General features: G+C 44.5%; 1 protein-coding gene and 1 pseudogene across 1 annotated transcript; one reads left to right on the top strand and one right to left on the bottom strand.

The window, feature by feature from the left end:
* The first annotated feature begins 1,032 nt into the window (after window positions 1-1,032).
* Window positions 1,033-14,235, top strand: aprt (adenine phosphoribosyltransferase). The gene is made up of 5 exons (XM_073070247.1): window positions 1,033-1,190; window positions 12,217-12,320; window positions 12,981-13,114; window positions 13,228-13,306; window positions 13,740-14,235. The coding sequence occupies exons 1-5, from the start codon at window positions 1,105-1,107 to the stop codon at window positions 13,874-13,876; spliced, it is 540 nt and encodes a 179-aa protein (XP_072926348.1). The 5' UTR covers window positions 1,033-1,104; the 3' UTR covers window positions 13,877-14,235.
* Window positions 7,954-8,801, bottom strand: LOC140740754 (large ribosomal subunit protein eL6 pseudogene; annotated as a pseudogene).
* Window positions 14,236-27,559: the final 13,324 nt, after the last annotated feature.

Raw genomic sequence — 27,559 nt, 5'->3', positions numbered from 1 at the left:
CCGACAACAACCTGGCCCTTAACACCCAGAAGACCAAGGAGATCATTGTGGACTTCAGGCATGCTAGGCTCCACACTCACGTCCCCATCTACATCAACGGAGCTGTAGTGGAGCGTGTATCAAGCTTCAAATTCCTTGGTGTCCACATTTCCGAGGATATCACCAGGTCCCTGAACTCCTCCATCCTGATCAAAAAGAGCATCAAGAAAGCTCACCTCTGTCCCAGGATACTGACGGACTTTTACCGCTGTACCATTGAGAGCATACTCACCAGCTGCATCTCAGTGTGGTATGGCAATTGTCCCGTATCGGACCGCAAAGCACTCCAGCATGTGGTGAAAACTGCGCACGGATTATCGGCACCCAATTGCCCACCATTGAGAACATTTACCATAAACGCTGCCTGGGCAGGGCGAAAAGCATTATCAAGGATGCATCTCACCCTAACCATGGACTTTTTACTCTCCTCCCATCCGGTAGGTGCTACAGGAGCCTCCGCTCCCGCACCAGCGGGCACAGGAACAGCTTCTTCCCTGAGGCTGTGACTCTGCTGAACCTCACATCACAGTGCTGAGCAGTATTGTACCCATATTGTACTGTCTCAGTATTTTTATATTTGTGTGCTGTAACATTTTTTATTCGCAGTTATTTTTTAATTTCGTAACTATTCTTTACACTTCTGGTTAGATGCTAACTGCATTTCATTGTCTTTATATCTGTACTCAGCACAACGACAATAAACACGAGGAAATCTGCAGATGCTGGAAATTCAAACAACACACACAAACTGCTGGTGGAACACAGCAGGCCAGGCAACATCTATAAGGAGAAGCACTGTCGGCGTTTCAGGCAACGACAATAAAGTTGAATGTAACCTAATCTAATCTAAGCATCGAGCCAGACGCTACTTTTCTGCAAACCATTGGCCGCTCCCCTCTCCAGCGTTGCAATTTATTTTTGAATAAAGTATATTTTGGGGGTTTTTTTTAGAACACCGAGGTCCGTCCGGCGGCGGGTCGATCGTCCAATGAGCGTGCGCAGTGGCCGCCTGTTCCCGTCGGAGCCGCAGTGGCGACAGCAGCGAGTCGGAGCCGCGGCCGGAGGATGAGTGCGGAGCAGGAGAAGCTAAGGCTGGTGCGCTGCAGCATCAAGAGCTTCCCCGACTTCCCCAAGCGGGGCACCCTATTCCAGTGAGTCTTTCCCAGTGGCGTGGCGTGGCGGGGCGCCCTGTTCCAGTGAGTCTTCCCGCGGCGTGGCGTGGCGGGGCGCCCTGTTCCAGTGAGTCTTCCCGCGGCGTGGCGTGGCGTGGCGTGGCGGGGCGCCCTGTTCCAGTGAGTCTTCCCGCGGCGTGGCGGAGTGGGCCTCTTCGCCGCTGCAGCTGGTTCTGGGCTGCCGGGTGAAGCCAGTGAGGGAATCAGGGAGCTTTCACATTGCGACGCTTTCTCATCCCCGTTGTTCCGTATTTGCCGCCCCGAGCACATTTTTGTAGCTCGGGGGGACTCACGCGAGGTGGGGGAGGGGAGAACTTTTAAAGGCGGGTTTGCGAAAAAAAACATCTTTAATTCTCTTGCTCTGCCCGTCCAGTGACGATTTGAAATAGCGTGCCTGTTTCGGGATTGAGATTGAACATAACGAGAGGATTTCAGGGAAGACTGTTGGTGGTGAAGCCCATGTGTCTGCGAGGGCCTGCTCTCGGGGACCACGGCTGCTCATAGTGCCCTTGAATGATAACTTGCTGGGTTATCATCAAATGATGTTCTGGCGTGCTGGTGGATTTTACAGTTTTCCTCTGGGCGAAATATGGAATTGGAGACAGTTAATATCAGCAACGCTGAGGTGATAAACACTTGGGCTAACTGTAGTGTAGTTAAGGTGGACAGCGAGTTGCAAGATCTCAACCAGGTGGATTGTGAGATGAAGGGTCCATCTTCTCAGACTAGGGAACAATGCAATAGTCCTATTACAGTGGGATAGAAGCTGTCCTTGAGCCTGGTGCTACAGAATCAGGTTTATTATCACTAACATATGTTGTGAAATGTTCTGTTTTGTGGCAGCAGTGAGACTTTAAAAATTGCTACAAGTTGCAAAAATAAATAAAAAAATGCAAATGAGGAATAGTGAGGTAATGTTCATGGGTTCATGAACTGTTCCTAAATCATTGAGCATGTGTCTGAAGGCTCCTGTACCAACTCCCTGATGGTAGAGGGCATGTTCCAGATGGCGAGGGTCCTTAATGATACACGCTTTTAGCTTTTGTATCTTCTAACCAAAGGGAGGTGGGACGAGAGGGAAGGTCTGGGGCGGTTGAGGTTTTCGATATGTTGGCTGCTTTACCGAGGCATTGGAAAGTGTAACAGAATCCATGGAGGGGAAGCTGGTTTCTGTGATGTGCTGACGTGTGTCCGCTACCCCGTAGTTTCTTGGCGTCGTGGGCAAAGCAGTAGCCATGACACATCCAAATAGGATGCTTCCTGTAATGCATCATTTAAAAACTTTGTGAGGGTCAAATGGGGCATGCAAATTTCTTTAGCCTCCTTAGAAAGTAGAGGCATTAATGAACTTCATTGGCCATTGGGTCAGTGTTATTGGACCAGGACAGGTGATGTTCACTCCTGGTCAAGAATCCTCTTGACCTCAGCACCATTGTTGTAAACAGCACACTGATCCTATTCCTGCAGTATTGACTTGCCTGCTGTACTGCCCTTTATGCCCAACTGACTTCTTGCACCATCCCGCTTTTGTCATTGAGACGATAAACTCTGGAAGGCTCTCCCTGCAACTCACCGCTCATCTAGAACAAGACGTTGGATCCTGAACACAGTTATTTTCAAAACAGTCCACTTATGGTTGTATAATTTATATCTATGGCCCTTTGCTTGAGCTATCTAATTGAAACAGTTTGTCAAAGTAACAACATTTTTGTTATTTTTATAGACAAAGTTGTATTTCCCTGAAGGTTATGCAGTTCTGAGTTTAGATACGAGTCTTAGCAGTCCTCTGATTTGCTTCCAAATTCTTTTCTCAGTTGTAGTGAATGAAACTGCAATCTAGAATTACAGTAAGAGCAAAAAATACCCAGTTAGTTACACCTGTTGCCTTTGAGAAATATTTCTTTATACCTGTGCAGTATTTACAGCAGTGAGCTTATTATTTCATGCCTTGCGGTCCAAAGTACATGATTCTTGTTTTAATAAGTATGCGTCATTGGATAACGCCACTTAGTAATACTGTATGTTCTTTTCCACTATTTCCTGATCTCCCAAAACACACAGCAGGCGAATACTTCCCAAAGTGTATAAAAAGATTTTAGATCATGCCCATCAACATTTTGACATATTTAAATTTAATGACTTATTGGCCTCTCGATGGATAGGTCAAGGGTCCAGTTGCAGAGGGAGGTACAGAGGCCTGGAATTTGGAGCTTGTTGATTGTTTGATTGTGCTGAACGCTAAGCTGTAGTCAATAAACAGCAGCCTGGCGTAGGTTTTGCAATTGTCAGGTGATCCAAGGCTGAGTGGAGAGCCAAAGAATTTAGACCTATTGTGTATTTAAAGTAGTGTTCTATGACAACAAACTAGGAACAGAAAGTTTTAACTACACAATATTTCCTTAGTTCTAATCTCCAACCCTCTTGCAACAAAGGCCATTTTGCCTTGCTAAACGATTTCTGCACCTGCTTACTAATGTTTTGTGATTCATGCACCTAAAAACCCCTTTGTACTTCACTCATCTGCAGTCTTTCTCTGCTCAAATATTAGAATGCCTTTAGTAGTGTCATGGGCAAACCGAGCTTGAAACGGGGTCCAGAGTTGACCCTATGAACTGTGCTGCTACAGAGAGGGGGAGGCGTCCAGTGCAAATGAGAGAGAGAGAGACAGGATTAATATTATGGTTTCTTCTGGCAACTTGTTTACCTTTTCCCCAAGGACACTTTGCCTGCTTGTTAAAGTTCCTGTAGAAAGGGCAAGGCGGAGCCGGTTGATGGACAGTTGGTGTCCAGCATGTGGAGATAAAAAGCAGGTCTGCTGGGACACAGACACACCACGGGACACTGAACGAGCTTTGTGCACCCACGTGAAGGTGGGGTTTTGGAGGATCGATTCGGGGAAATCGATCAGGGGCTCACAGTGTGAAAAGGTGCGACCGGTGGGGAATTATTTGTGTGTCCTCCCTTGCCTGGGTGATAGTTCCACCACTGAAGAACAGTCGTATGTGCTATGGTCATAATCAGTGACCACAACAGGACTTCAGAAGACGATGGGACGATCGACGGCATCACCTCTCACCTCTCTCTCTCCAGTGTTACTCAAATAACTACCTCGAACTGAACAGAACTCTTCACCATCATAAGACTCTATCCATTTACCCCTAGGTTTGAAAGAGCCTGGTTTTGGTTCCTATTTCCACACTTCTGTATGTATATCTATGTATTATTGCTAACCTGTTTCATATATTTGCATTCTATAGTACTGTATTGCGTAGTTACTGATAAACACTATTAGTTTATAGCAATACCAGACTCCAAAGTGTTTTTCTATTTCTGCTGGTTCTTTAACCCGGTCACGGGGTACGTGACAGTAGCTAAATCGTGAAGAGTAGCTGAAACTAAATTCATCAGGTAGATTGGTTTCACTGGTGCACTTGAAAAACAAATTGAAATGACGGAGCACTTGGGGATATATTCATCTGTATATTATAAAGTCTCAGTGAACTGAGTTGCTTTAAACTTTAACTCTCCAAGGGGGAGGATGGGCGCAGGTATCGCCGGTTTAGTAGCCTGGTAGGGAGCTCTTTGCTGTTGAGTTTATACAATAACTTGTTAGTTTTCAACTTCGTAATTTCTTATGGTGGGATAATAGTCCAAATTATGTTTGATCTGGTTTATACCTAGCTTTCACCTCCCTATAGGGTGGTGTATTTAAAATTATTTTAAAAATCAATATGTAAATTAATCTTAAAACTCAGATTGGGGAAACTCAAGCTAATCGGCCTTATCTGTATCTACAGTGAATGTTGAATAACCTCAGTATCTCGCCCATCAGCAGCAGATCAGGAACCATCGTGGGCTTACGTCTACAGCATGAGATCACGCGTTTCCAGCTTCTGATCTCCAACATATTTCATCCCCACATTATATTGCCGAAGCAAAGAAGTCTGAAGTGTGCTGGTGGTTCCCTATGAAACCAACAGCCAGCTATCAGTCCACTGGCCCTATGGCTTTCCATTTCTAGGTTTATTGTTCAATAACACTCTTCAGCCTCTAATCACTGGTAATACACCTGCGAAGCTTTTTCCTAATTTGTGGAATGTAGCTGTGGCTGCTAAGGACAGTATGCCATGGCCCATCTTCAGTTGTTCTTGATAGATAGATAGATAGATACTTTATTCATCCCCAAGGGGAAATTCAACTTTTTTTCCAATGTCCCATACACTTGTTGTAGCAAAACTAATTACATACAATACTTAACTCAGTAAAAAATATGATATGCATCTAAATCACTATCTCAAAAAGCATTAATAATAGCTTTTAAAAAGTTCTTAAGTCCTGGCGGTTGAATTGTAAAGCCTAATGGCATTGGGGAGTATTGATCTCTTCATCCTGTCTGAGGAGCATTGCATCGATAGTAACCTGTCGTTGAAACTGCTTCTCTGTCTCTGGATGGTGCTATGTAGAGGATGTTCAGAGTTTTCCATAATTGACCGTAGCCTACTCAGCGCCCTTCGCTCAGCTACCGATGTTAAACTCTCCAGTACTTTGCCCATGACAGAGCCCGCCTTCCTTACCAGCTTATTTAGACGTGAGGCGTCCCTCTTCTTAATGCTTCCTCCCCAACACGCCACCACAAAGAAGAGGGCGCTCTCCACAACTGACCTATAGAACATCTTCAGCATCTCACTACAGACATTGAATGACGCCAACCTTCTAAGGAAGTACAGTCAACTCTGTGCCTTCCTGCACAAGGCATCTGTGTTGGCAGTCCAGTCTAGCTTCTCGTCTAACTGTACTCCCAGATACTTGTAGGTCTTAACCTGCTCCACACATTCTCCATTAATGATCACTGGCTCCATATGAGGCCTAGATCTCCTAAAGTCCACCACCATCTCCTTGGTCTTGGTGATATTGAGACGCAGGTAGTTTGAGTTGCACCATATCACAAAGTCCTGTATCAGTTTCCTATACTCCTCCTGTCCATTCCTGACACACCCCACTATGGCCGTGTCATCAGCGAACTTCTGCACATGGCAGGACTCCGAGTTATATTGGAAGTCTAATGTGTACAGGGTGAACAGGACCGGAAAGAGTACGGTTCCCTGCGGCGCTCCTGTGCTGCTGACCACCGTGTCAGACCTACAGTCTCCCAACCGCACATACTGAGGTCTATCTGTCAAGTAGTCCACTATCCAATCCACCATGTGAGAGTCTACTCCCATCTCCGTTAGTTTGTGCCTTAAGATCTTGGGCTGGATGGTGTTAAAGGCACTAGAGAAGTCAAGGAATGTAATCCTCACAGCACAACTGACCCCATCTAGGTGAAGGTTGTGACGAACTGTGTAGCCTTGTTGAAGGTACACCCGCAGTATTGTGGGGTGGTGTATTCCAATGTTGTCTGAAGCAAAAAAAAATCATTAAAGGAATGGCAACATGCTTTCTAGAAGGATAGAGTGTGGCTTGGCAGGGAAATCTGCTTGGGATGCTGCTCCTATGTGCCTACAGCTGTTGTTCTTTGTGATAATGATGGGGATTTGGGGATCTGTCAGAGTAGGTGGAATGAGAAACTTGTAAATAGTGTAACATGCTGTAAATGGTGTACACTGCACCCAATGTATGGTATAAATACATTTTGGAAAATCAGCATCCTAATACTGCCCCCTAGAGGACACTAGTCTGTCACCTGAGTTTGTTTTGCTTCAGCCAGTTTCCTGCCCATAATGCCACATGCTCTTTGATAACATATGTTATTAATGAACCATTTATGCAGAGCTGATCATACTATTTGAGACTGTTACCCAAATAATGAAAAACAGGAAGTGATTTAGATAATATTATTTATTCAAAGAGCAGCAAACAGACAAGCATGTGCAAGCTATCTCAATAAACTGATGTCAGTTGATCAGAATGAACCAGCAACTTGCACTGTTCCATACTCACAGGTCCCCTCTGTCTCACACATTCACCCTAACAAATTATCCAAATTCCTGTTTATCTAGCCATTTATAGACTATTGTGTTCAATCATGTTTGCAGACTCTATAGTGCATGCGTTATCAGAACCCTCCTGTATGGTAGCGAGACTTGGACCATCTATTCCAAGCAGGAGAGGAAACTCAATAATTTTCATCTACGTAGCCTTCGCCGCATCCTTGGCATCACCTGGAGAGACAAAGTCCCAAACTCTGAGGTCCTCTCCTGCACTGGACTTCCCACTATGTTCACGCTTTTAAGACAACGCAGACTGCGCTGGCTGGGCCATGTCTGTCGTATGAAGGATGGTAGACTGCCAAAGGGCATCCTCTACGGAGAACTAGCAACAGGCAAGAGGAACATTGGTAGACTTCAGCTTCACTTCAAGGACCTCTGCAAGCGCGACATGAAAGCCTTAAAAATCAACACAGAGTGCTGGGAGGATACAGCAGATGACCACAACAAATGGCGAGGTACTCTTCAGCAACACCTAGAGCAAGGTGAAAGAGTGATCCTGTATCAGTTTGAGGAGCGGAGGGCACAGCGGACAACAATTCCACGGCACCCAACACATGCAGCAACTGTGGCAGAGCCTGCCGTTCCAGGATCAGCCTCAATAGCCACAGTCGACGCTGCTTGACAAAAGAGCGCCTACCAGAGACGCAGTACCCGTGGTCGACCACGACCGACAGAGGCCACACACACTTGCACATGTACAGTGCTAATTAGGGTCATTATTTTCTTTTTTTTTACTGAAATACCAGTTTTAATAAATGTCAACTTTTATGGCTTAGAAGACCAATTTATGTGGGTAAACGCCCTTTGACAAATAGAACATTGAGTGGAGATAACCACGAAGCTGGGGGACCTTTTTAATAACAGACATGAGGTGACAATCCACAGCTTTCTGGTCCGTCTTCCACTGTTCTGTTAGCTGATATTTCTCTTTCTCAGTGTCGAAGATCTCTCCTTCTTGGTGTTTGGGCCTGCACAGCCTCTTCCTCTTGAAGTAGGAGTCAGTCAGGTGCTTGGGAATTTTCACAGTAGACAGATTGATCTTTGTAGATGTAGCAATGACAAATTTCTGGTGAACCCTTCGCAGTGGAACACGGTTAAGAATCAAAGGGCCAGAGACCAGCAGCAGGCCACTGTCGAGCTGCTTCAGGAAAACTACACGCTTACATCTGTGGCGACCAGTCATCAGGATAAGGACTGTTCCTGGAGTGATGGATTTCCGTAGACGTCGTTTGTGCTGGCTGAAAGGTTTGTTACCATGGCTGAGCCTTTTGTGGGGAACATCTTCAGTGGGATAATACCGTGGCATCTTACGGATTTTGACAACTTGAGTTCCACCATTCGTGTCTCCCCCAACAGGTTTGGTGATGGTGAAGGGCTTCTTTTCCTTCAACTTCTTATCAACCTTGGTTTCAGGAGCCTTGTATTTGCGCTTGTACATGGCCCTTCTGGCAAACGTGGCAGAACGAGAATACTTGCCAATGCCCCTGTCCAGTACAGGGTTGCGATTACAATGGCGGCGAGGTTTCTTCTGTTCTTTTCTCTCGCCTGCCACTGGCTCCTTTTTCACCCCCGCTGCTGGCTCCTTTGTTTCCCCTGCCATCTTAACACTAAAGGCAATTAGGGTCATTATCAAACTTGATATTTTGTAAATTTCTGATAGCTCCTTCAAAGTGTGATTTGTGAGACAATACTGCTATATCTTGTCATGTTTAATCACTTTATTGTTAAACCTCTGTCTAACCAAATCTTGGGTTTCTGCTGACATTACTGTCTATACCTTCCCTGTGAACTTATAGCCTTAACTGAATCTAGTCTTTGTACTTGTTCTACTGTTGCCCACTATCTTTTATTCTTGGGCCTAATTAATTGCCCGTCCCTTTACATATACACCCAGTGGCCACTTTATTATGTCTCCTGTATCTCATTGATGCAAGTATCTAATCGGCCAATCGTGGCAGCAGCTGACTGCAAAAAAAAGCATGCAGAACCATGGGTGACAAGTGAGGTGGAGAAGCTAGTCAGTTGGAAGAAGGCAGCATACATGAGGTTTAGGAAGCAAGGATCAGATGGGTCTATTGAGGAATATAGGGTAGCAAGAAAGGAGCTTCAGAAGGGGGCATGAGAAGGCCTTGGTGAGTAGGATAAAGGAAAACCCCAAGGCATTCTTCAATTATGTGAAGAACAAAAGGATGACAGGAGTGAAGGTAGGACTGATTAGAGATAAAAGTGGGAAGATGTGTCTGGAGGTTGTGGAAGTGAGTGAGGTCCTCAATGAATACTTCTCTTTGGTATTCACCACTGAGAGGGAACTTGGTGACGGTGAGGGCAATACGAGTGAGGTTGATGTTCTGGAGCATGTTGATATTAAGGGAGAGGAGGTGTTGGAGTTGTTAAAATACATTAGGACGGATAAGTCCCCGGGGCCTGATGGAATATTCCCCAGGCTGCTGCATGTGGCAAGGGAAGAGATTGCTGAACCTCTGGCTAGGATCTTTATGTCCTCATTGTCCACGGGAATGGTACCAGAGGATTGGAGGGAGGCGAATGTTGTCCCCTTGTTCAAAAAAGGTAGTAGGGATAGTCCAGGTAATTATAGACCAGTGAGCCTTACGTCTGTGGTGGGAAAGCTGTTGGAAAAGATTCTTAGAGATAGGATCTATGGGTATTTAGAGAATCATGGTCTGATCAGGGACAGTCAGCATGACTTTGTGAAGGGCAGATCGTGCCTAAGCCTAATAGAGTTCTTTGAGGAGGTGACCAGGTATATAGATGAGGGTAGTGCAGTGGATGTGATCTACATGGATTTTAGTAAGGCATTTGACAAGGTTCCACACGGTAGGCTTATTCAGAAAGTCAGAAGGCAGAGGGTCATGGTGTCCTACAGGAATCTGTTCTGGGACCTCTACTTTTCGTGATTTTTATTAACAACCTGGATGTGGAGGTAGAAGGGTGGGTTGGCAAGTTTGCAGATGACACAAAGGTTGGTGGTGTTGTGGATAGTGTAGAGGATTGTGGAAGATTGCTGAGAGACACATTGATAGGATGCAGAAGTGGGTTGAGAAGTGGCAGATGGAGTTCAACCCGGAGAAGTGTGAGGTGGTACACTTTGGTAGGACAAACTCCAAGGCAGAGTACAAAGTAAATGGCAAGATACTTGATAGTGTGGAGGAGCAGAGGGATCTGGAGGTACATGTCCACAGATCCCTGAAAGTTGCCTCACAGGTAGATAGATAGATAGATACTTTATTCATCCCCATGGGGAAATTCAACTTTTTTTCCAATGTCCCATACACTTGTTGTAGCAAAACTAATTACATACAATACTTAACTCAGTAAAAAAAATATGATATGCATCTAAATCACCGTCTCAAAGAGCATTAATAATAGCTTTTAAAAAGTTCTTAAGTCCTGGCGGTAGAATTGTAAAGCCTAATGGCATTGGGGAGTATTGACCTCTTCATCCTGTCTGAGGAGCATTGCATCGATAGTAACCTGTCACTGAAACTGCTTCTCTGTCTCTGGATGGTGCTATGTAGAGGATGTTCAGAGTTATCCATAATTGACCATACCCTACTCAGCGCCCTTCGCTCAGCTACCGATGTTAAACTCTCCAGTACTTTGCCCACGACAGAGCCCGCCTTCCTTACCAGCTTATTAAGGTAGATAGGGTAGTTAAGAAAGCTTATGGTGTGTTAGCTGTCATAAGTCGAGGGATAGAATTTAAGAGACGCGATGTAATGATGCAGCTCTATAAAACTCTAGTTAGGCCACACTTGGAGTACTGTGTCCAGTTCCGGTCGCCTCAGTATAGGAAGGATGTGGAAGCATTGGAAAGGGTACAGAGAAGATGTACCAGGATGCTGCCTGGTTTAGAGAGTATGGATTATGATCAGAGATTAAGGGAGCTAGGGCTTTACTCTCTGGAGAGAAGGAGGATGAGTGGAGACATGATAGAGGTATACAAGATATTAAGAGGAATAGACAGAGTGGACAGCCAGCGCCTCTTCCCCAGTGCACCACTGCTCAGTACAAGAGGACATGGCTTTAAGGTAAGGGGAGGGAAGTTCAAGGGGGATATTAGAGGAAGGTTTTTCACTCAGAGAGCGGTTGGTGCGTGGAATGCACTGCCTGAGTCATTGGTGGAGGCAGATACACTAGTGAAGTTTAAGAGACTACTAGACAGGTATATGGAGGAATTTAAGTTGGGGGGTTATATGGGAGGCAGGGTTTGAGGGTCGGCACAACATTGTGGGCTGAAGGGCCTGTAATGTGCTGTACTATTCTATGTTCTCTATATGGTCAAGAGGTTCAGTTTCTGTTCAAACCGAACATCAGAATGCAGAAAAATGTGATCTAAGTGACTTTGTGGAATTATTGTTGGTGCCAGACAAGATAGTTCGGGTATCTCAGAAACCGTTGACCTGCCTGGGATTTTTATGCACAATATTCTCTAGAATTTACTGGTATGAAAAACAAAAAAAAACATCCAGTAAGTGGCAGCCCGGTCATTTGTGAAGCTCATTCATGACCCTCTATTCCACCTTCAACAGCTTTACAATATTATGCTAAAGTAGCCCGCATAATGCCCTAATCTGGTGTTTACTACTCTTTTTACTTTACCTTTAATTATTTTAGCCACGGTGTCTTGTATCACTGGTGAATCTCTCCCTTCTCCCTCTGCAAGCTGCTCCCTGTATTTTGTCCCTGCCAATCTATTTTACTCCTTGTAAAACCATTCACCTGGCTCTTCATGTTCTTTTCTGCTGTCTCCCATTACATCTTTTATTACTGTCCCTTATTAGCTCCCAGCCCACTCCACAAATAAATGTTGACACTTTTTGGAATTGAACAGCAATCTTATCCCTGAGGAGCAGCCATCTTATCTGCTCTGGCAATATGATCTCGTCTTCTCTGTTGATGTTAAGAATAATATCCTATACGTTTGCATTCCATAAAATATAGATTATTTAGTAGTTTCTGCTCTTGCATTTAACTTATTGTCTATATAATTTCAGGGATATCAACCCCCTCTTGAAAGATCCCAAAGCCTTCACTGCCGTTATTGACCTGTTTGAAGATCACTTGAGAAAGAAATTTGCTCAGGTTGAATTAATTGTGGGTAAGGGTATTTTTCTTGATTGAAGTTCAGCTTTCAGTCTCCTCTTAAAACCAGGCTACAGTGCTTTACATGTGGCTATTTAATTCATGTCTGCTGGATGAGTTACTCAGTTGGTATAGTAGATAAAATCGCAGGCTAGTAGGCGATTTATTTCTAGGACTTCCTTGTCTAATTAGTGGCGTAATGTGCAGGTCCAATAAAGGACTAGGAAACCACAGATGTATGACTCTCTAATACTCTTTTTAATGTTTTGCAAGTGTTCTTAAATGGAATACCAACATTTCTTTCCTATTTGTAGAGCCACACCACGGTGCAAATTTTTGCCTTTGGGTAAAGGAGATTTTTAAAAATTAAATGAGCTCTGCCTTTATAATTTAAGGAAGTTTTTTAAAAAATGACAGATCAAAATAAAAGTTATTAGATTGGATGACAGTGAAAACCCCCAACGCAGTATAAGAGAACCATTTTCGTTTGTAACCTGCTTCCAAACTCACCTTTCATGAAGCAGTGTAAATGTATGGCATATCATTCTGGGAAAAAAACCTTCTGCACTGAAGTTATAGGAATTTTCTTGGGGACTGGTTTACTAGGAATGATTCTGCTATGGGTTGTATGCTGTTGTATTCCACTGTGGAGTAACCTTGCATTTGTGCCCTACAGGTTTGGATGCTCGTGGGTTTTTATTTGGTCCTGCTCTGGCTCAAAGACTTGGAATTGGCTTTGTACCAATAAGAAAGAAAGGGAAACTTCCTGGTAAAGTTATTTCCAAATGCTATCAGCTTGAATATGGAGAGGTAATCTTTTGTGGGTTTTTTCCTCTATGTGACTCAAGGGGGAAACCTTGTAATCTTTGTTTTATATAACCATGTCTTAATGCTATCATATCTGAAAGGCATTTCTTTTTTAGGATCAAATTGAGATACAAGCTGATCAAGTGCAACCACAGCAGAAAGTTGTCATCATTGATGATGTGTTTGCAACTGGAGGTACAAGATGTAATACTCTATATTGCTGTGGCATGAATTTTGGCCTGGAATTTGCTGTATTAGGAATCTAAACACTTTGGCGTTTATTTTTACTAAGTTGATACCGATGTCTGGCAATTTCATCAGCACAGTTTCACAGCCCTTCGGCAAGTAAATTTTGGGATCAAATCAAATCAAGTTTAATTATCATTCAACCATACATGGATACAGTCGAACGAAACAGAATTCCTCTGGGGGCCAAGGTGCAGCACATTCAAAATAGCGAAGGGGGGGGGAAGAAAGTCACACAAAAAAAACACATAAATAGTCTGAGATGCTGAGCGACTTGTCCCACAAATTGATGGTATGGTTCCCGGCAGTCAACAAAGCTGTAGGTTTAAAGTTTTTAATAAAATCAGATGATTGAATGTGATTTATTTTGTCTTTGGTGCAGGTACCATGGCAGCTGCTTGCAATCTGATGGAGAAATTGGGAGCTGATGTTCTTGAATGTTTAGTAGTAATTGAAATTAAGGAACTGAAAGGATCAGAGAAACTGAATGTACCTTTCTATTCACTGGTACAATTTTAAATATAAGAACTGCCTACCTTATTACAGATGTAATTCATTTCTTGTCTTTAGATCCTCTGACCATCAGGGTCAATGTAGTCGATAAGTAGTGTTTTATTTTTTTAATAATTCGTTTTGTAATTGAGACGGCATATATCCTGAACTTGCTAAGAACTGTCTAATTTAAACTTAAAAACTTCCTAGTTCAAAGTAAATTTTATTACCAATATATGCCACCATATACAACCCAGAGATTCATTTTCTTATGCATACTCACCAAATATATAGAATAGTAACTATAGCAGGATAAGTAAAAGATCATCCAGAATGAAGAAGTTGTACAAATATAAATAAATAATGATAACATGAAATAAGATAAAGTGTGCTTAAAGTGAGATCGTTGCATCATCTAGTCTTGGTAATTCCTACTGTTGGGCTCCAGTTATGCCCTGTGTTCGTTTGGAAGAGAGACAACCAACATCGGAATATAGCAAAACGTGGCTTTATTGGCAGAATCGTAACTGGCACAGCGAGTCGACGGAGTCGCTGGAGAAGGCACGCTTTCCGACTTCCCCTTACAATCTTCTCTATTTATATCCCTTTTTCCCCCCAGCACAACCCCCCGCTACATATTAGGTAATATTGGGCACTTGTGTCCATCTTATTGGCCCGCAGCCATATGCTCACGAGTTACCTGTTTCTTTTTGTTTACTGAATTGCGTGACACTAGTAGTTTCGATGTAGCGGGGTCCCCAGTTTCGCTCCCCCCTCCCTCTCATTACGTGAGCCACTCCTGACCTGTAATGGCAGTCTCGAATTAACCCTAACATTAACCCTAACACTCCCTCCCTTGGCCTCCCAGAGGCCACACCCCTTACAAGCTTTTCCGCGGCTGCCGGGATCAGGCAGGGAGGTGAGCGTCCCCCGGCACTCTTTGGCGTGTCCTCCCTATTTGCTTATCCTGATTTGTCCGACCTAGGGTCACAAAATATGGGTAGGGGTTCCCTAAACATCCGCAAGTTTTACAAGTAACATGCAACATTTCAGAAAACTTATTCAAGAACAAATTCACAATCCCCCCCCTTGCCATGGTCCATTTCAGTCCGTGTCCTCCCATAGCGCGTCCGCTTTCCGGGAGGGCCGTGTCCTCCCCTTCCACCGGGAACAAGGGTGCCTGGTACGCCGGTGGAGGTCCAACCTTTCCGGTCAAGGCTCGATCTATAGTCCCGCAACAACAACCACACGTAATAAAGATAGCAATTGAAATAGACAGTCCTAGAGCCGACTGTCCCAGAAACGCTCCCCACTTACCAAAGGTCTTATTTGGCCAGTAGAAAATGATGCCAGTTATTGTCCCCCTCCCTTCTTACCTTTTAATGCCCTGTTGGAGACCTCGGTGACAGGGTATGGACCATGCCACCGTTTTCCGTTCCAGGTGAGCTTCCCCGGGCCTCGGAGGAACACTTCCACTCCTACCTTGATGGTGTCCGACCCCTGCGGCTGCTCACTGTTAGATTATTGAACTCGCACAGTTATCAATTTTACCATATTTCTAAAAACTCTCATATACTCTGTTACTCAACACGCAAATGTCTGAGTTTTGGTAACTCGAAATTGAAGTGCTCCATGGCTCCCTAGTACACAGAGAGGATCAAATGTGGGACGGTCGCCTTTCAAAACCTGACCGTCGCGTGGGAGATTTCTCCTCTTAACAACCAGTCTAAGGTAGGCGTCGTCAGTATCCCTGTGTACTACGGTGTACCGCGACACTTTTCTCTGCTCCTCACTCCTGAGACTTTTATGCCCATCGTGGGCGGCGGGTACCCTCACTCAGAAGACTTTCCCACGGGCGGAGGATCTTCCTAAAAACAGATAAGAGTTAGTACTTACCAGTCACGATTCTGCACCGGGAATGATCTCTCCCAGGGTAATTTGGGGTTGGTGAGGATCCGTCAGCAGACAAGATCTAACTCAGTGATTTAACTATCTAGTGGAAGTCTTCGATATAACAGGCACTTCCTGACCTTAGTCGAGCTTGCGGCCGCAAGTTGTCTGCTGTCGGACCCGCCAGCCTGTGTTGTCTCTCCCTCCCCACGTCGGGGTCACCAAATGTTGGGCTCCAGTTATGCCCTGTGTTCGTTTGGAAGAGAGACAACCAACATCGGAATATAGCAAAACGTGGCTTTATTGGCAGAATCGTAACTGGCACAGCGAGTCGACGGAGTCGCTGGAGAAGGCGCGCTTTCCGACTTCCCCTTACAATCTTCTCTTATTTATATCCCTTTTTCCCCCAGCACAACCCCCCGCTACATATTAGGTAATATTGGGCACTTGTGTCCATCTTATTGGCCCGCAGCCATATGCTCACGAGTTACCTGTTTCTTTTTGTTTACTGAATCGCGTGACACTAGTAGTTTCGATGTAGCGGGGTCCCCGTTTCGCTCCCCCCTCCCTCTCATTACGTGAGCCACTCCTGACCTGTAATGGCAGTCTCGAATTAACCCTAACATTAACCCTAACACTACGCATTCATAATTGAAATCCCTGAATCTTTTTTAAAGCAGGACTGCACCGTGAATCCTCAGAACTCATGTTCAGTTACCTGATCTCACTATGGCTTTATCTCTTAGATACTGTCAGAAACGAGCCACGCTCCCGAATAATGGCTTCAAGACAAATTCAAGGAAACAAAGTTTATTAACAGTTCTGCAGAGCTGGGCCCCCTCAGAGAAGGGAACCCTGAACCTTACAGGGCAGCAGGTTTTATCCTTCTTCCTTACCACCCCTCCTCCCTGACTCGGGAGGTACATAGTCTTATCCCATTCCATATTTGGAGTTGTTTTTTACACGTTTCTGTAAAACAATAGTCCATATCTCAGGACTTCAGTGATTCCACAAACAGTTAATTTTGTCAAGGCTTCTGCATTCATAATTAGATCACACTTGTTTACAGACTTTAACCCGGACATAATTAAATCACAGTTGTCCCTAGACATAATTAAATCATACTTGTCCCTAGACTTTAACCCGGACCTGTCAGAAACGCACATCTTAATTTTGAATCTTACAATAAATACCACCCTTTTTCTTTTTAAGATGTGCGTTTCAGCTAGCATTTCTCTCACTCCCAGGGGGCCCACCTTCTTCTTTAATAGCATAAGTTTTAGCTCGTTTGTCCCATGATGTGGTATCGCTACTGCCTGGAGCTGGAATATACTGCGCCTGATCAGTGTTCGTATACAAGGAATCAAACACGGCAAAAGTAAGAGAATCATTAGACCCCCGCCTGCTACTAGGAGAGCGGTGCGCCACCAGCTCCCTCCTAGTAGCCCGTCTAGCCAACTCATGTTCCCCAGGGATCTCCAGGTTTGTACTGGCACGTGGGCCAGTTTCCGAATTTTGTCGGATATTTTTAACACGGCCTTTCCACTGTCGTCTATCTTCAGGCAACAGTTTGTAAGATTGAACCTCCCACATACCCCGCCTTCAGAGGCCAATAGGTAATCCACAGCCAGCCTGTTCTGGTATATTGCTGTTCGCATCTGGCTCTGCTGTTTTGCCAACAGCTCCAATGCCAGTGCCGTTTGATTGGTTATCACTTCCACCACCGCCTGCAGTCTAATAATTCGGTTTAACATGTAGACAGGAGTGCGATACCCCCACGACCCATCCTGGGCCCAGGTCGCTGGCCCATAGTATTCAATGATGCGAGCCGGTGGCCACTCATCACCCCACTCGCCCACCTTTATCTCCCGTGTTTCTCTCCTTAATGAATCAAACAGCTTAATTCCCAGCTTCCGGTCACCCTCCTGAGGCAGGAGGAAGAACTCCGGTCTTATGAGACCCAGGAAGCAAACACCCGCCCAGTCCCACGGTAGTTTGGTATTCGCCTGATTACCGCAGATCCAGAATAACCCCTCCGGGGCAAATCCTCCTTTCTTTGCTTCCTTCCATACTTCCCTGACCCTGGGGACCCCTTCGTACGGATTCGTTCCGCTGCACTTCCAGAATTTAGAGCCGTTTCCTACGGCCTCGCAACTGCCATTCGGTTCTCTGGTTATGTACCATGCTGGCTCCTCTGGCCACCAGGTAACATTACCTTCCCTCTTTGCTAATTTAATGCTTCGGCAGGGACTTTCTCCCACCTTTACTTTCCCCTTTCTTTCAACACATACTTGTCCCTCCGGGTAATTGGTCAATTTCCACCTTTGCTTCTTCCGGTCTGGGACATTTGTCCAATTGTGCGCAAGCAATTCCCACACACTCAAGCTCTCACCCCTCCACGGCCACTGTTCACTCATGTGCGGTCCTCCACAGACACAACAACCACTCACATTTAGGCTCGTGGCAATCCGAGTCGCTAAGTCTATAAAGAGGTTCTCTTTAACATCGGGGAGGACTATATCTTTCTCTATCTCCTGATATATAGACGGGTCCGTGGAGACCACTGCCGCCTTCCTTTGCTCGCGCTCTTCCGCCTCTTTTTTCTTCTCATCTTGTATTATAATCTCCTTTACCTTATCTGCATGTTCCTTAACCAGTGTAGATGGGATGTCCCACTGCCCTCCCTTGACAACCACCGGTCTTTCCTGGGACAGCTGAGACTTCTCATGGTCCCCCCCTGTCCCATGTATCCTTTATTATAGACTTGGTAATAAGGTTTACTATTCTCCCAACATGTTTCTCTCTTGCTTAGATCATAGCATCGATCATTCACATGCGAGTGGGACACAAATGATCCTGGGAACACCCTCTGCCCCACTCGTACCACGGTTCTGCACTTGTCACATTTCCCTTCAATTTCCCCGACATATAGAATCAAATATATTACAGTCAATAATGTTACAGTCCACATAGAGTTCATTTTTGCTGCCTTTTTAGCCTCACCACCATCGGTTCTTCACCGGGAACACAGGTCCACTCAGTGCAGCTTTCGGGCTTCACCGGTCCTTTTACCCTGGATGCGTGTGTCCACCCTTTTTCTTTTGTCCGTACAGCCGCCTCTGTTGTTAGCAGGACCTGGAAAGGGCCTTCCCACTGTGGCTGTAACTTCTCCGGCTTCCAGGTCCTTACCAGAACCCAATCTCCAGGCACGATCTGATGTAAAGCAAAATCGAGCAGCGGAATCTGGGCCAAGAGACCCTTTTTCCGCAGTTCTGCAAAGGAACGGGACAGTGCCAGTAAATAGTCCCTTACAAAGATATCACCCCCTTGTAGCGTGGGGTACCCTTCCACCTTATTCCAATACGGGAGTCCGAACAACATCTCATATGGGGATATTCCTATGTCCTTGCGGGGCGCTGTTCGTATTCTTAAAAGGGCAATAGGGAGACACTTAGTCCATGGTAGTTTGGTTTCTAACATCAACTTGGTCAGTTGTGCCTTTAGGGTGCTGTTCATTCGTTCTACTCTTCCCGAACTCTGGGGATGCCACGGGGTATGGTACTTCCATTCGATATCAAGTGCATCGCAAATTAACTGGTGCGTATCTCCTTCTTGGTACGTGGTAGTGACATTCCAGTTATTCCAGCTATCCTTTCTGGGGTAATGCATCGCTGTCCTTTACTGACCCGGTGTCCCAGATACCTTACTTCCTTTTCTACAAATTGCAACTTTTTCTTTGAGACCCGCAGTCCCTTCTTCCCCAGGAAGTTCAGTAGTCTGATGGTGTCTTCCTGCACCCCTTCCTGTGTTGGCCCGGATAGTAATAGATCGTCCACATACTGTAGCAGTTGGCTCTCTGGAGCACATTGGAATTCCGCTAGTACTTGCTCCAAGACCTGCCCAAATAGGTTAGGTGATTCGGTGAACCCCTGTGGCAGGACCGTCCACCGGAGTTGTCTTTTCCGCCCCGTCGTAGGATTTTCCCATTCGAACGCAAACATGTCACGACTGCTCTCTTCTAGCGGGCAACTCCAGAAGGCATCTTTTAGATCTATTACACTGAACCATTCATGGTCAGGGGAGATCTTACTCATCAGTGTGTAAGGGTTGGGCACTACCGGGTATCGGGTCTGGACAACTGCATTTAGACCCCGCAGGTCTTGTACCATCCGATAAGTCCCATCTGGCTTGCGCACCGGGAGTATTGGGGTATTATACGGTGACATACATTCCTCCAGTAGTCCGTCAGCGATCAGTCCTTCAATCACCGGCTGCAGCCCTTTTCTTCCCTCCATCGCGATGGGATACTGCTTCCTCCTCACTGGGCGACCATCCGGTAGCAAGGTGATCTGTAAAGGGCTGATGTTCAATCCTCCCCTGTTTCCCTCTCTATACCATACCTCGGGCTCTATTTTCTGATCGTCTTCTTTTAATGCGAATAATTTTACTATTATTTCTCCATTGCTTGGCACGGTTCCAATACCCAATTGAACTTGCAGATCCCTTCCTAATAGGTTAAACCCCGCCGAGGGTAGCAGGAGAAGGTCTTGCCTTGTTGCCCTATCTTCATATCCGACTTCCACGTTGTCCACAATGGGCACTTGTATTGTCTTTCCTCCGATACCAGATACCCCCATTACTTTTGTTCCTGTCCGGGCGCCGGGAGGTATCTGGATTACGCTAGATCTTTCGGCACCCGAATCTACCATAAAGGTTGTGTCACACCCTTGGGGACCTAATTTCAAGTTTACCAGGGGTTCCTGTCGATAGTTTCTTTTCCCCAAGGGTAGGAACCCCCGACCTCCCTAGTCTTCATCTTCCATCATGGCATACGAGCGCACTTCCCGTCGGTATCTGGGGCACTCGCGCCTGAAGTGTTCCTCTTCGTTGCAGTGAAAACATCTTAAAGCCTTCCTTAGCCCTCCTCCTTGCTCCTGGCTACTACCTCAATCCAACCATGGTCCCTGTCTCTCTCTACTATCTGCGGTTACTTGTCGCACTGTCTGGAGCATTATCCTTGCCGTCTTCTTTTGTTTCTCTTCATCCCTTCTTACAAACACTTTCTGTGCCTCCCTAAGTAGTTCACTTAAGGGTTTAGTATTCCAATCTTCTAGTTTTTCCAGTTTTTTTCTTATATCTGGCCATGCTTTCGATACAAATTCAACACGAATCAGCTGTTGGCCAACCTCCGTCTCAGGGTCTTCGATTTGCGGAGCGGTAGGGGGCACATATGGGGGCGGCAGGTGCTCGAGCACCTCCCATGTATTCTTTTTCTGTCCCCCTTCATTTATCGTTTTCAATTTATAACTATTTGTCGTTGGTAACCAGCATAGGGCATAATCACTTTCTTCGGGTTTAACGTTAGGTTTTGAATTCACGTACAGATTAAGGGCTTGTTGTACCCAATCCTCGCTAGACCCGAATTTAGGCCACCACACAGCCGACCCTTGGATCGGCTGGCGGGACCAGAATTCACAGTACTGTATCATTTTTCTCTTTGACTTCCCTTTTCGCCTCCCGTAATCCCAATTTTCTAGCATCCGTCCCAACGGACTATCAGGGGGTACCCCGGCATATTTTTCATCATTGGCGCCTGGATTTCCTTTACCCTTGTCTCTCTTAGACCCCTTATTCCCCATCTCGAGGACTTGCCCGGTTCCAATCCACCCGCAGGCACCCCGTAATTCCACAATTCTCATGCACTACGTCTCTGCAGGATTCACCTGCAGGGTAACCCCGTAGTTCCACAATTCTCGTGTACCACGTCACTGCAGGATCTCTTACCTGGGTCCTGTGCACAGAAATTACTCGATCGCTCACTGTCTCAACTGCCTCGACAACCCCTCTTTGTTTCCTTGAGTCCGCCGGATATCACTCGCTCAAGCCGCGCGGGGCGACGAGCAAGGAATCAGGGACTGCCGAACTCGGCAGGGTGCACCTTCTCCGATGTCCTTCCTTGCCCCCCTCACGGCTGGAGTGTGGATCCCGGACGAGCGCCCCAAGTTGTCAAAAACGAGCCACGCTCCCGAATAATGGCTTCAAGACAAATTCAAGGAAACAAAGTTTATTAACAGTTCTGCAGAGCTGGGCCCCCTCAGAGAAGGGAACCCTGAACCTTACAGGGCAGCAGGTTTTATCCTTCTTCCTTACCACCCCCCCCGCCCTGACTCGGGAGGTACATAGTCTTATCCCATTCCATATTTGGAGTTGTTTTTTACACGTTTCTGTAAAACAATAGTCCATATCTCAGGACTTCAGTGATTCCACAAACAGTTAATTTTGTCAAGGCTTCTGCATTCATAATTAGATCACACTTGTTTACAGACTTTAACCCGGACATAATTAAATCATACTTGTCCCTAGACTTTAACCCGGACCTGTCAGAAACGCACATCTTAATTTTGAATCTTACAGATACCAAACTGACCATGAGATTGTATATGAACTATGTGGCATTTTGATCAAGTCTCACTGTGATTTTTTTTTTATAAGCATAAATAAAGACAATAAAGATAACATTATAAAAGGTACACATGAAACTTTATTTGTGTGCATGTTGAAGGATGAAAGATTATTGGTTAAAATTTGCTTCTGAAATAGAAACATGACTTAACAGTGGTGCAGTTTAAATATTTCTTCATTGAATCTTAGAAGCTGCTAGTTCTAAGTGTGTTTGAGTGAGTAGTCCTGTACTCTTGTTATTGTTACCAGGTTATGGATTACAGCAATCTATCCTTTGTCTTTGATATGGTTCAGCACACAATACTTCTCCAATATCTTTTTTCTGTTGTCCATTCTTATTCATTCATTAATTGCTAGTCAATTTCCCTGCAGTGGACCACACATTGGTGCCATTTTCTACCACTTGCTCCATTGTTGCTTCAGTTCATCCACATCGTTACCACTGCAGTGTTCTATCCTTGCCTGCCTGGTCAATCATTTTACTCTTTGCAAGTTTGTCTAATGCACTGTGAATTAAGGTTAACAGCAATATTTATTAATCACTTACTGCATTAGGGCTATTTTGCAAACAAGTTTTCTTTTTCTTATTCTCATGTTTCTAAGTTCTTCCATTATTTATATCTTCTTCCAGCCTTATAGTTTGCTGAAACTAATGCAAGTTTTAAAGCACTCCATAAAATGTTATTCATCACCTGTAGTGTCCTGAATTGTTCAATAGCCTTTTCTTGTTGTTGCCTATAGCTGTTTCTTTATTTTATAGATACTAATAAATGTTGCAGGGGACTAATTTCAAATTCCAGCAAGGCAATTCCCTAATGACCAAAAATAAAATTTGAACTGCAAACCTTCCATCAGTGTCCCACAAAGCACCCTTACAGGTTTAGTCTGTTTAACCTGTCACATAAACACTGCCTTATCAGCAGATCTAGGCGAATTTCAATAATTAATTATTTCTGTTAGTTCCTTTTATCCAGTTTTCCAAGTGTCTTCCACTTAACCAATTACTGCTGCTGAATCCTGTTTCATACATCTTGATTAAACAAGCCAGTGTCAACACTAAAAGTAGACTTTTGTGCCAATGCAGTGCTAATCTGATCAAGTGGAATTTCTCACGTTGAAACAGTTGCTGTACATTCCCAAACCAAATGCCGTGGATGAACCAGGAGGTACGTTGTCTGCTGAAGGCTAGATCTGTGGCATTCAAGTCTGGGGACCCAGACCTGTGCCAGAAAACCGGGTGTGATCTGCTGAGGGCTATTTCAAGGGCGAAAAGACAATTTAGAACAAGTTTGGAGGCGACATCAGATGTACGACAACTCTGGCAGGGTTTGCAAGACATTACTTCCTACAAAGTGAAACCCAATAGCATGAATGGCAGCAATGCTTCACTGCCAGATGAGCTCAACGCCTCCTATGCCCGCTTTGAAAGGGAGAACACAACTACAGCTGTGAAGATCCCTGCTGCACCTGATGACCCTGTGATCTCTTGTCTCAGAGGCCGATGTTAGACTGTCTTTAAAGAGAGTGACCCCTCGCAAGGTGAAAGGTCCCACCCAATGGAGTAGTTGGTAAGGCTCTGAAAACCTGTGCCAACCAAATGGAGTATTCAAGGACATTTTCAACCTCTCACTGTTACAGGCGTAAGTTCCCACTTGCTTCAAAAGGGCAATAATTATACCGGTGCCTAAGAAGAATAATGTGAGCTGCCTTAATGACTATCGCCCAGTAGCACTCACATCGATAGTGATGATAGTGATAGTGATAGTGATGCTTTGAGAGTTTGGTCATGACTAGACTGAACTCCTGCCTCAGCAAGGACCTGTACCCATTGCAATTTGCCTATCGCCACAATTGGTCAATGGCAGACAAGCAATCTCAATTGCTCTCAACACGGCTTTAGACAACCTGGACAACACAAACACCTATACCAGGATGCTGTTCATTGACCATAGCTCAGCATTTAATACCATCATTCCCACAATCCTGATTGAGAAGTTGCAGAACCTGGGCTTCTGTACTGCCCTCTGCAATTGGATCCTAGACTTCCTAACCAGAAGACCACAATCTGTGCAGATTGGTGATACTATCTCTTCCTCACTGACGATCAACACTGGTGCACCACTGCTCTACTCTCTGTATACCCATGACACTGTCTAGGTATACCTCCATTACCATCTATAAATTTGGTACAACCATTGTTGGTAGAATCTCTGGTGGTGACAAGACACCGTACAGGAGATATGCCAACTAGTGGTGCTGCAGCAACACCTGGCACTCAACGACAGTAAGATGAAATAGCTGATTGTGGACTTCAGGAGGGGTAAGATGAAGGAACACATACCAGTCCTCATAGAGGGATCTGAAGTGGAGAGAGTGAGCAGTTTCAAGATCTCTGAGGATCTAACCTGGTCCCAACATATCAATGTAGTTATAAAGAAGGCAAGACAGCAGCTATACTTTATTAGAGTTTGAAGAGATTTGGTATGTCAACAAATACACTCAAAAACTTCTATAGTTGTACTGTGAAAAGCATTCTGACAGGCTGCATCACTGTCTGGTATGGGAGGGCTACTGCACAAGACCGAAAGAAGCTGCAGAGGGTTGTAAATTTAGTTGGCTCCATCTTGGGTACCCAGGGCATCTTCAGGGAGTGGTGTCTCAGAAAGGGAGCGTTCGTTATTAAGGACCTCCAGCACCCAGGGCATAGCCTTTTCTCAATGTTACCATCAGGTAGGAGGTGCAGAAGCCTGAAGGCACACACTCAGCGATTCAGAAACAGCTTCTTCCCCTCTGCCCTCTAATCTCTTCAGTATATACACTGTAATTGACTTATTTTTTTCTCTTCTATATTATGTATTGCATTGAACTGCTGCTGCTGTTAAATTTCACATCACATGCCAATGATAATAAACCTGATTCTGATGACATGTAAAGTACTTTATTGGTGCAATGAACTTTGATTTATTTCTTCTTCTGCTTGTAAAGTTTAAGAAATGCAATGAAATGCATACATGAATGCAGCATAATTTTACAGTTTCTTGGACCGGAGTTGTTCTCTGTGCATCATTCAGTAACCTTGCCATTTCTTAGTATGTCTGTTTTTTAAAGAGGCAGTAGCATGCTTTCCATCCAAGCTGGGTTGTGCATCAAGCTAGCAAGGAGCTGGATAGATTTGAATCTGGGACCACGCGCTTTTGAAGTCTGGCACGGTATGTCACCACACCACCAGCTGGCTATTTATTGGACCAATAGACCTGTTATTAACAAGAGAAAATTTGCAAATGCTGGCAATCAAAGCAACACACACAAAATGCTGGAGGAACTCAGCAGGCCAGGCAGCATCTATGGAAAAGAGTAAACAGTTAAGCTTTTGTCGACTGTTTACTTTTTTCCATAGATGTTATTAACAATACTCACTACAACTTCAAACTTGTTTTTAGCATCCCTGCAGAAAATAATAACATAGGAATGGAGCAATGTTAAATCTTAAATCCCCTTCAGTATCAGTCCATAAGAGATCTGGATGTAGAACGTAGGTGTGACCTTTTGTGCAAAAATCCTGTAATGCCTTTCTTACTGGCACCCTGCAGCTCTCTTAAAAGGACAGATGTGAAATATGCATTATTAACTTATGAAAGAAAGGGGAAGAAATGTGGCCTTGAAATTACTCTCCGCATCCTGGAAAATTATCAACTCAACCTACACCATGTTGGGCAAATGACTAATTCCAATTATTTTTTGGTCAACAACATAATTCATGCAGATGCTTAAGAGGAAAACAGAATATTTTCATTTGCTGCTTGTCTTGAAAAAGTTCTATCAAAAACCCTATCTAACTACTCATGAGTATGAGAGATCCTCCCAAACTCATAGTAATTACGAAAAAAGGGAGTAAATAAGAACAATCCCCAAAAAAGAAAAGGAAAAAACCTAACCAACATGGGCTATTGCATTATGTCAAATATAACACAGTAGCGTCAATAACTCCGCACCTCCATCCAAATAATTAAGGATAATAGAAGCAGGGTTTAGGAAAAGTCAGTTTAACTGATATGAAAATGTTGGATAAATGGTCTCCAAGTTTCTTCAAATTTAACTGAAGAATCAAAGACAACACTTTAATTTTTTCTAAGCTCAAACGAGATAGTTTGAGAAAACCACTGAAATATAGCTGGAGGATTAATTTCTTTCAAGTTCAATAGGATAGATGTTCTAGCCATTAATGTAACAAATGCAGTCAACCATCAAGCTGAGGGGGATAAACAAATATTATCCACCATTGGTAAACCGAAAATTGCAGTAATAGGATGCGATTGCAATTTGATATTCAGAACTGTTAAAATAATACCGAAAATATCTTTACAATAATTTTGCAAACAAGGGCAAGACCAAAACATGTGGGTCAATGAAGCAACTTCAGAATAACATCTGGATTATAACATTATGGATTATCATCTATATGAATGTATACTTAACCTATTAATTATGTACTTTCAAACTCTCTGTATTCATGTTTGTTTTGTTACGTACCCCGTAACTGGGTCACTTACCAACAAAGATAGAGAGGTCTGTTGAAGTCTGATGGTACTATTTTTAACAGTATTTATTGATAAAAATACACAAAATAGTATCAATGCAAACATACAAATATACGTCATCAATACTAAATCTAAAAGCGCGTGTCTAATAATAATCAATAAGAAATAGCTCTATCGTTGTCTAGGGGATAATGTATTGTCCGATGGAAATATAAAAGTCACTCAGTTCATTCAAGCTGCAGCTTTTGGGTTGGAGAGAAAGACGGGTTAAAACTTGCCCATTCCTTTTATGATGTCAATCCTTCGAGAGTCGTTGGGAGTTGATTTCCCCGGTTAGCTAAAAACCGTTCTGCCGCGGTAAAGGGCCCACCGAAAAAGGACGCACGTGGCCTTCCACTGGTTTTTGCTATTACGGGATCGTTAGCGTTTCTTCTGGTGCGTCTGAGGGGCTGTTCCCACAGACCCTCTTTTTATCCTCACAGGGTCTCAGATGTCAATCAGGTTGGGATGATGCAATCCCTCCACCAACCTCCCCCTCGGTTCATTGCCTGGGGCTTCAATGCATTGTACAGGATGCAATACACAAGTCCGTCTTCAAGAGACAATAGCCGGTATCAATGGGTCCGCCTTTCGGAGGCCAGGACACATTCCAACTCTTTGTGGATTCTGCATGTCTTTCTCTCATTTCCTGGGTCTCCTGAATTGACTCAATAGTGATCTTGTGATTCTCACAAAGGAGGGGGCTACCCCGCACCCTTCGGCCCCTCAGAGCTGTGGCACATTCGTAACAGTTTAAAATTAATAATAAGATTTAAAAATA

The sequence above is a fragment of the Hemitrygon akajei genome, chromosome 17 (assembly GCF_048418815.1).
Source record: "Hemitrygon akajei chromosome 17, sHemAka1.3, whole genome shotgun sequence".
In the NCBI taxonomy this organism is placed as follows: domain Eukaryota; kingdom Metazoa; phylum Chordata; class Chondrichthyes; order Myliobatiformes; family Dasyatidae; genus Hemitrygon; species Hemitrygon akajei.
The sequence above is the reverse complement of the archived record's forward strand: the minus strand, read 5'-3'. Positions and strand labels throughout refer to the sequence as shown.

What these genes read in the sequence shown, in the direction of transcription:
- aprt (XM_073070247.1), top strand. Translation starts at nt 1,105, where the DNA reads ATGAGTGCGGAGCAGGAGAAGCTAAGGCTGGTGCGCTGCAGCATCAAG. An exon ending in ATCAGCTTGAATATGGAGAG is followed by an intron (nt 13,115 to 13,227) that starts GTAATCTTTTGT and finishes TTTCTTTTTTAG; the next exon opens with GATCAAATTGAGATACAAGC. An exon ending in TGATGTGTTTGCAACTGGAG is followed by an intron (nt 13,307 to 13,739) that starts GTACAAGATGTA and finishes TCTTTGGTGCAG; the next exon opens with GTACCATGGCAGCTGCTTGC.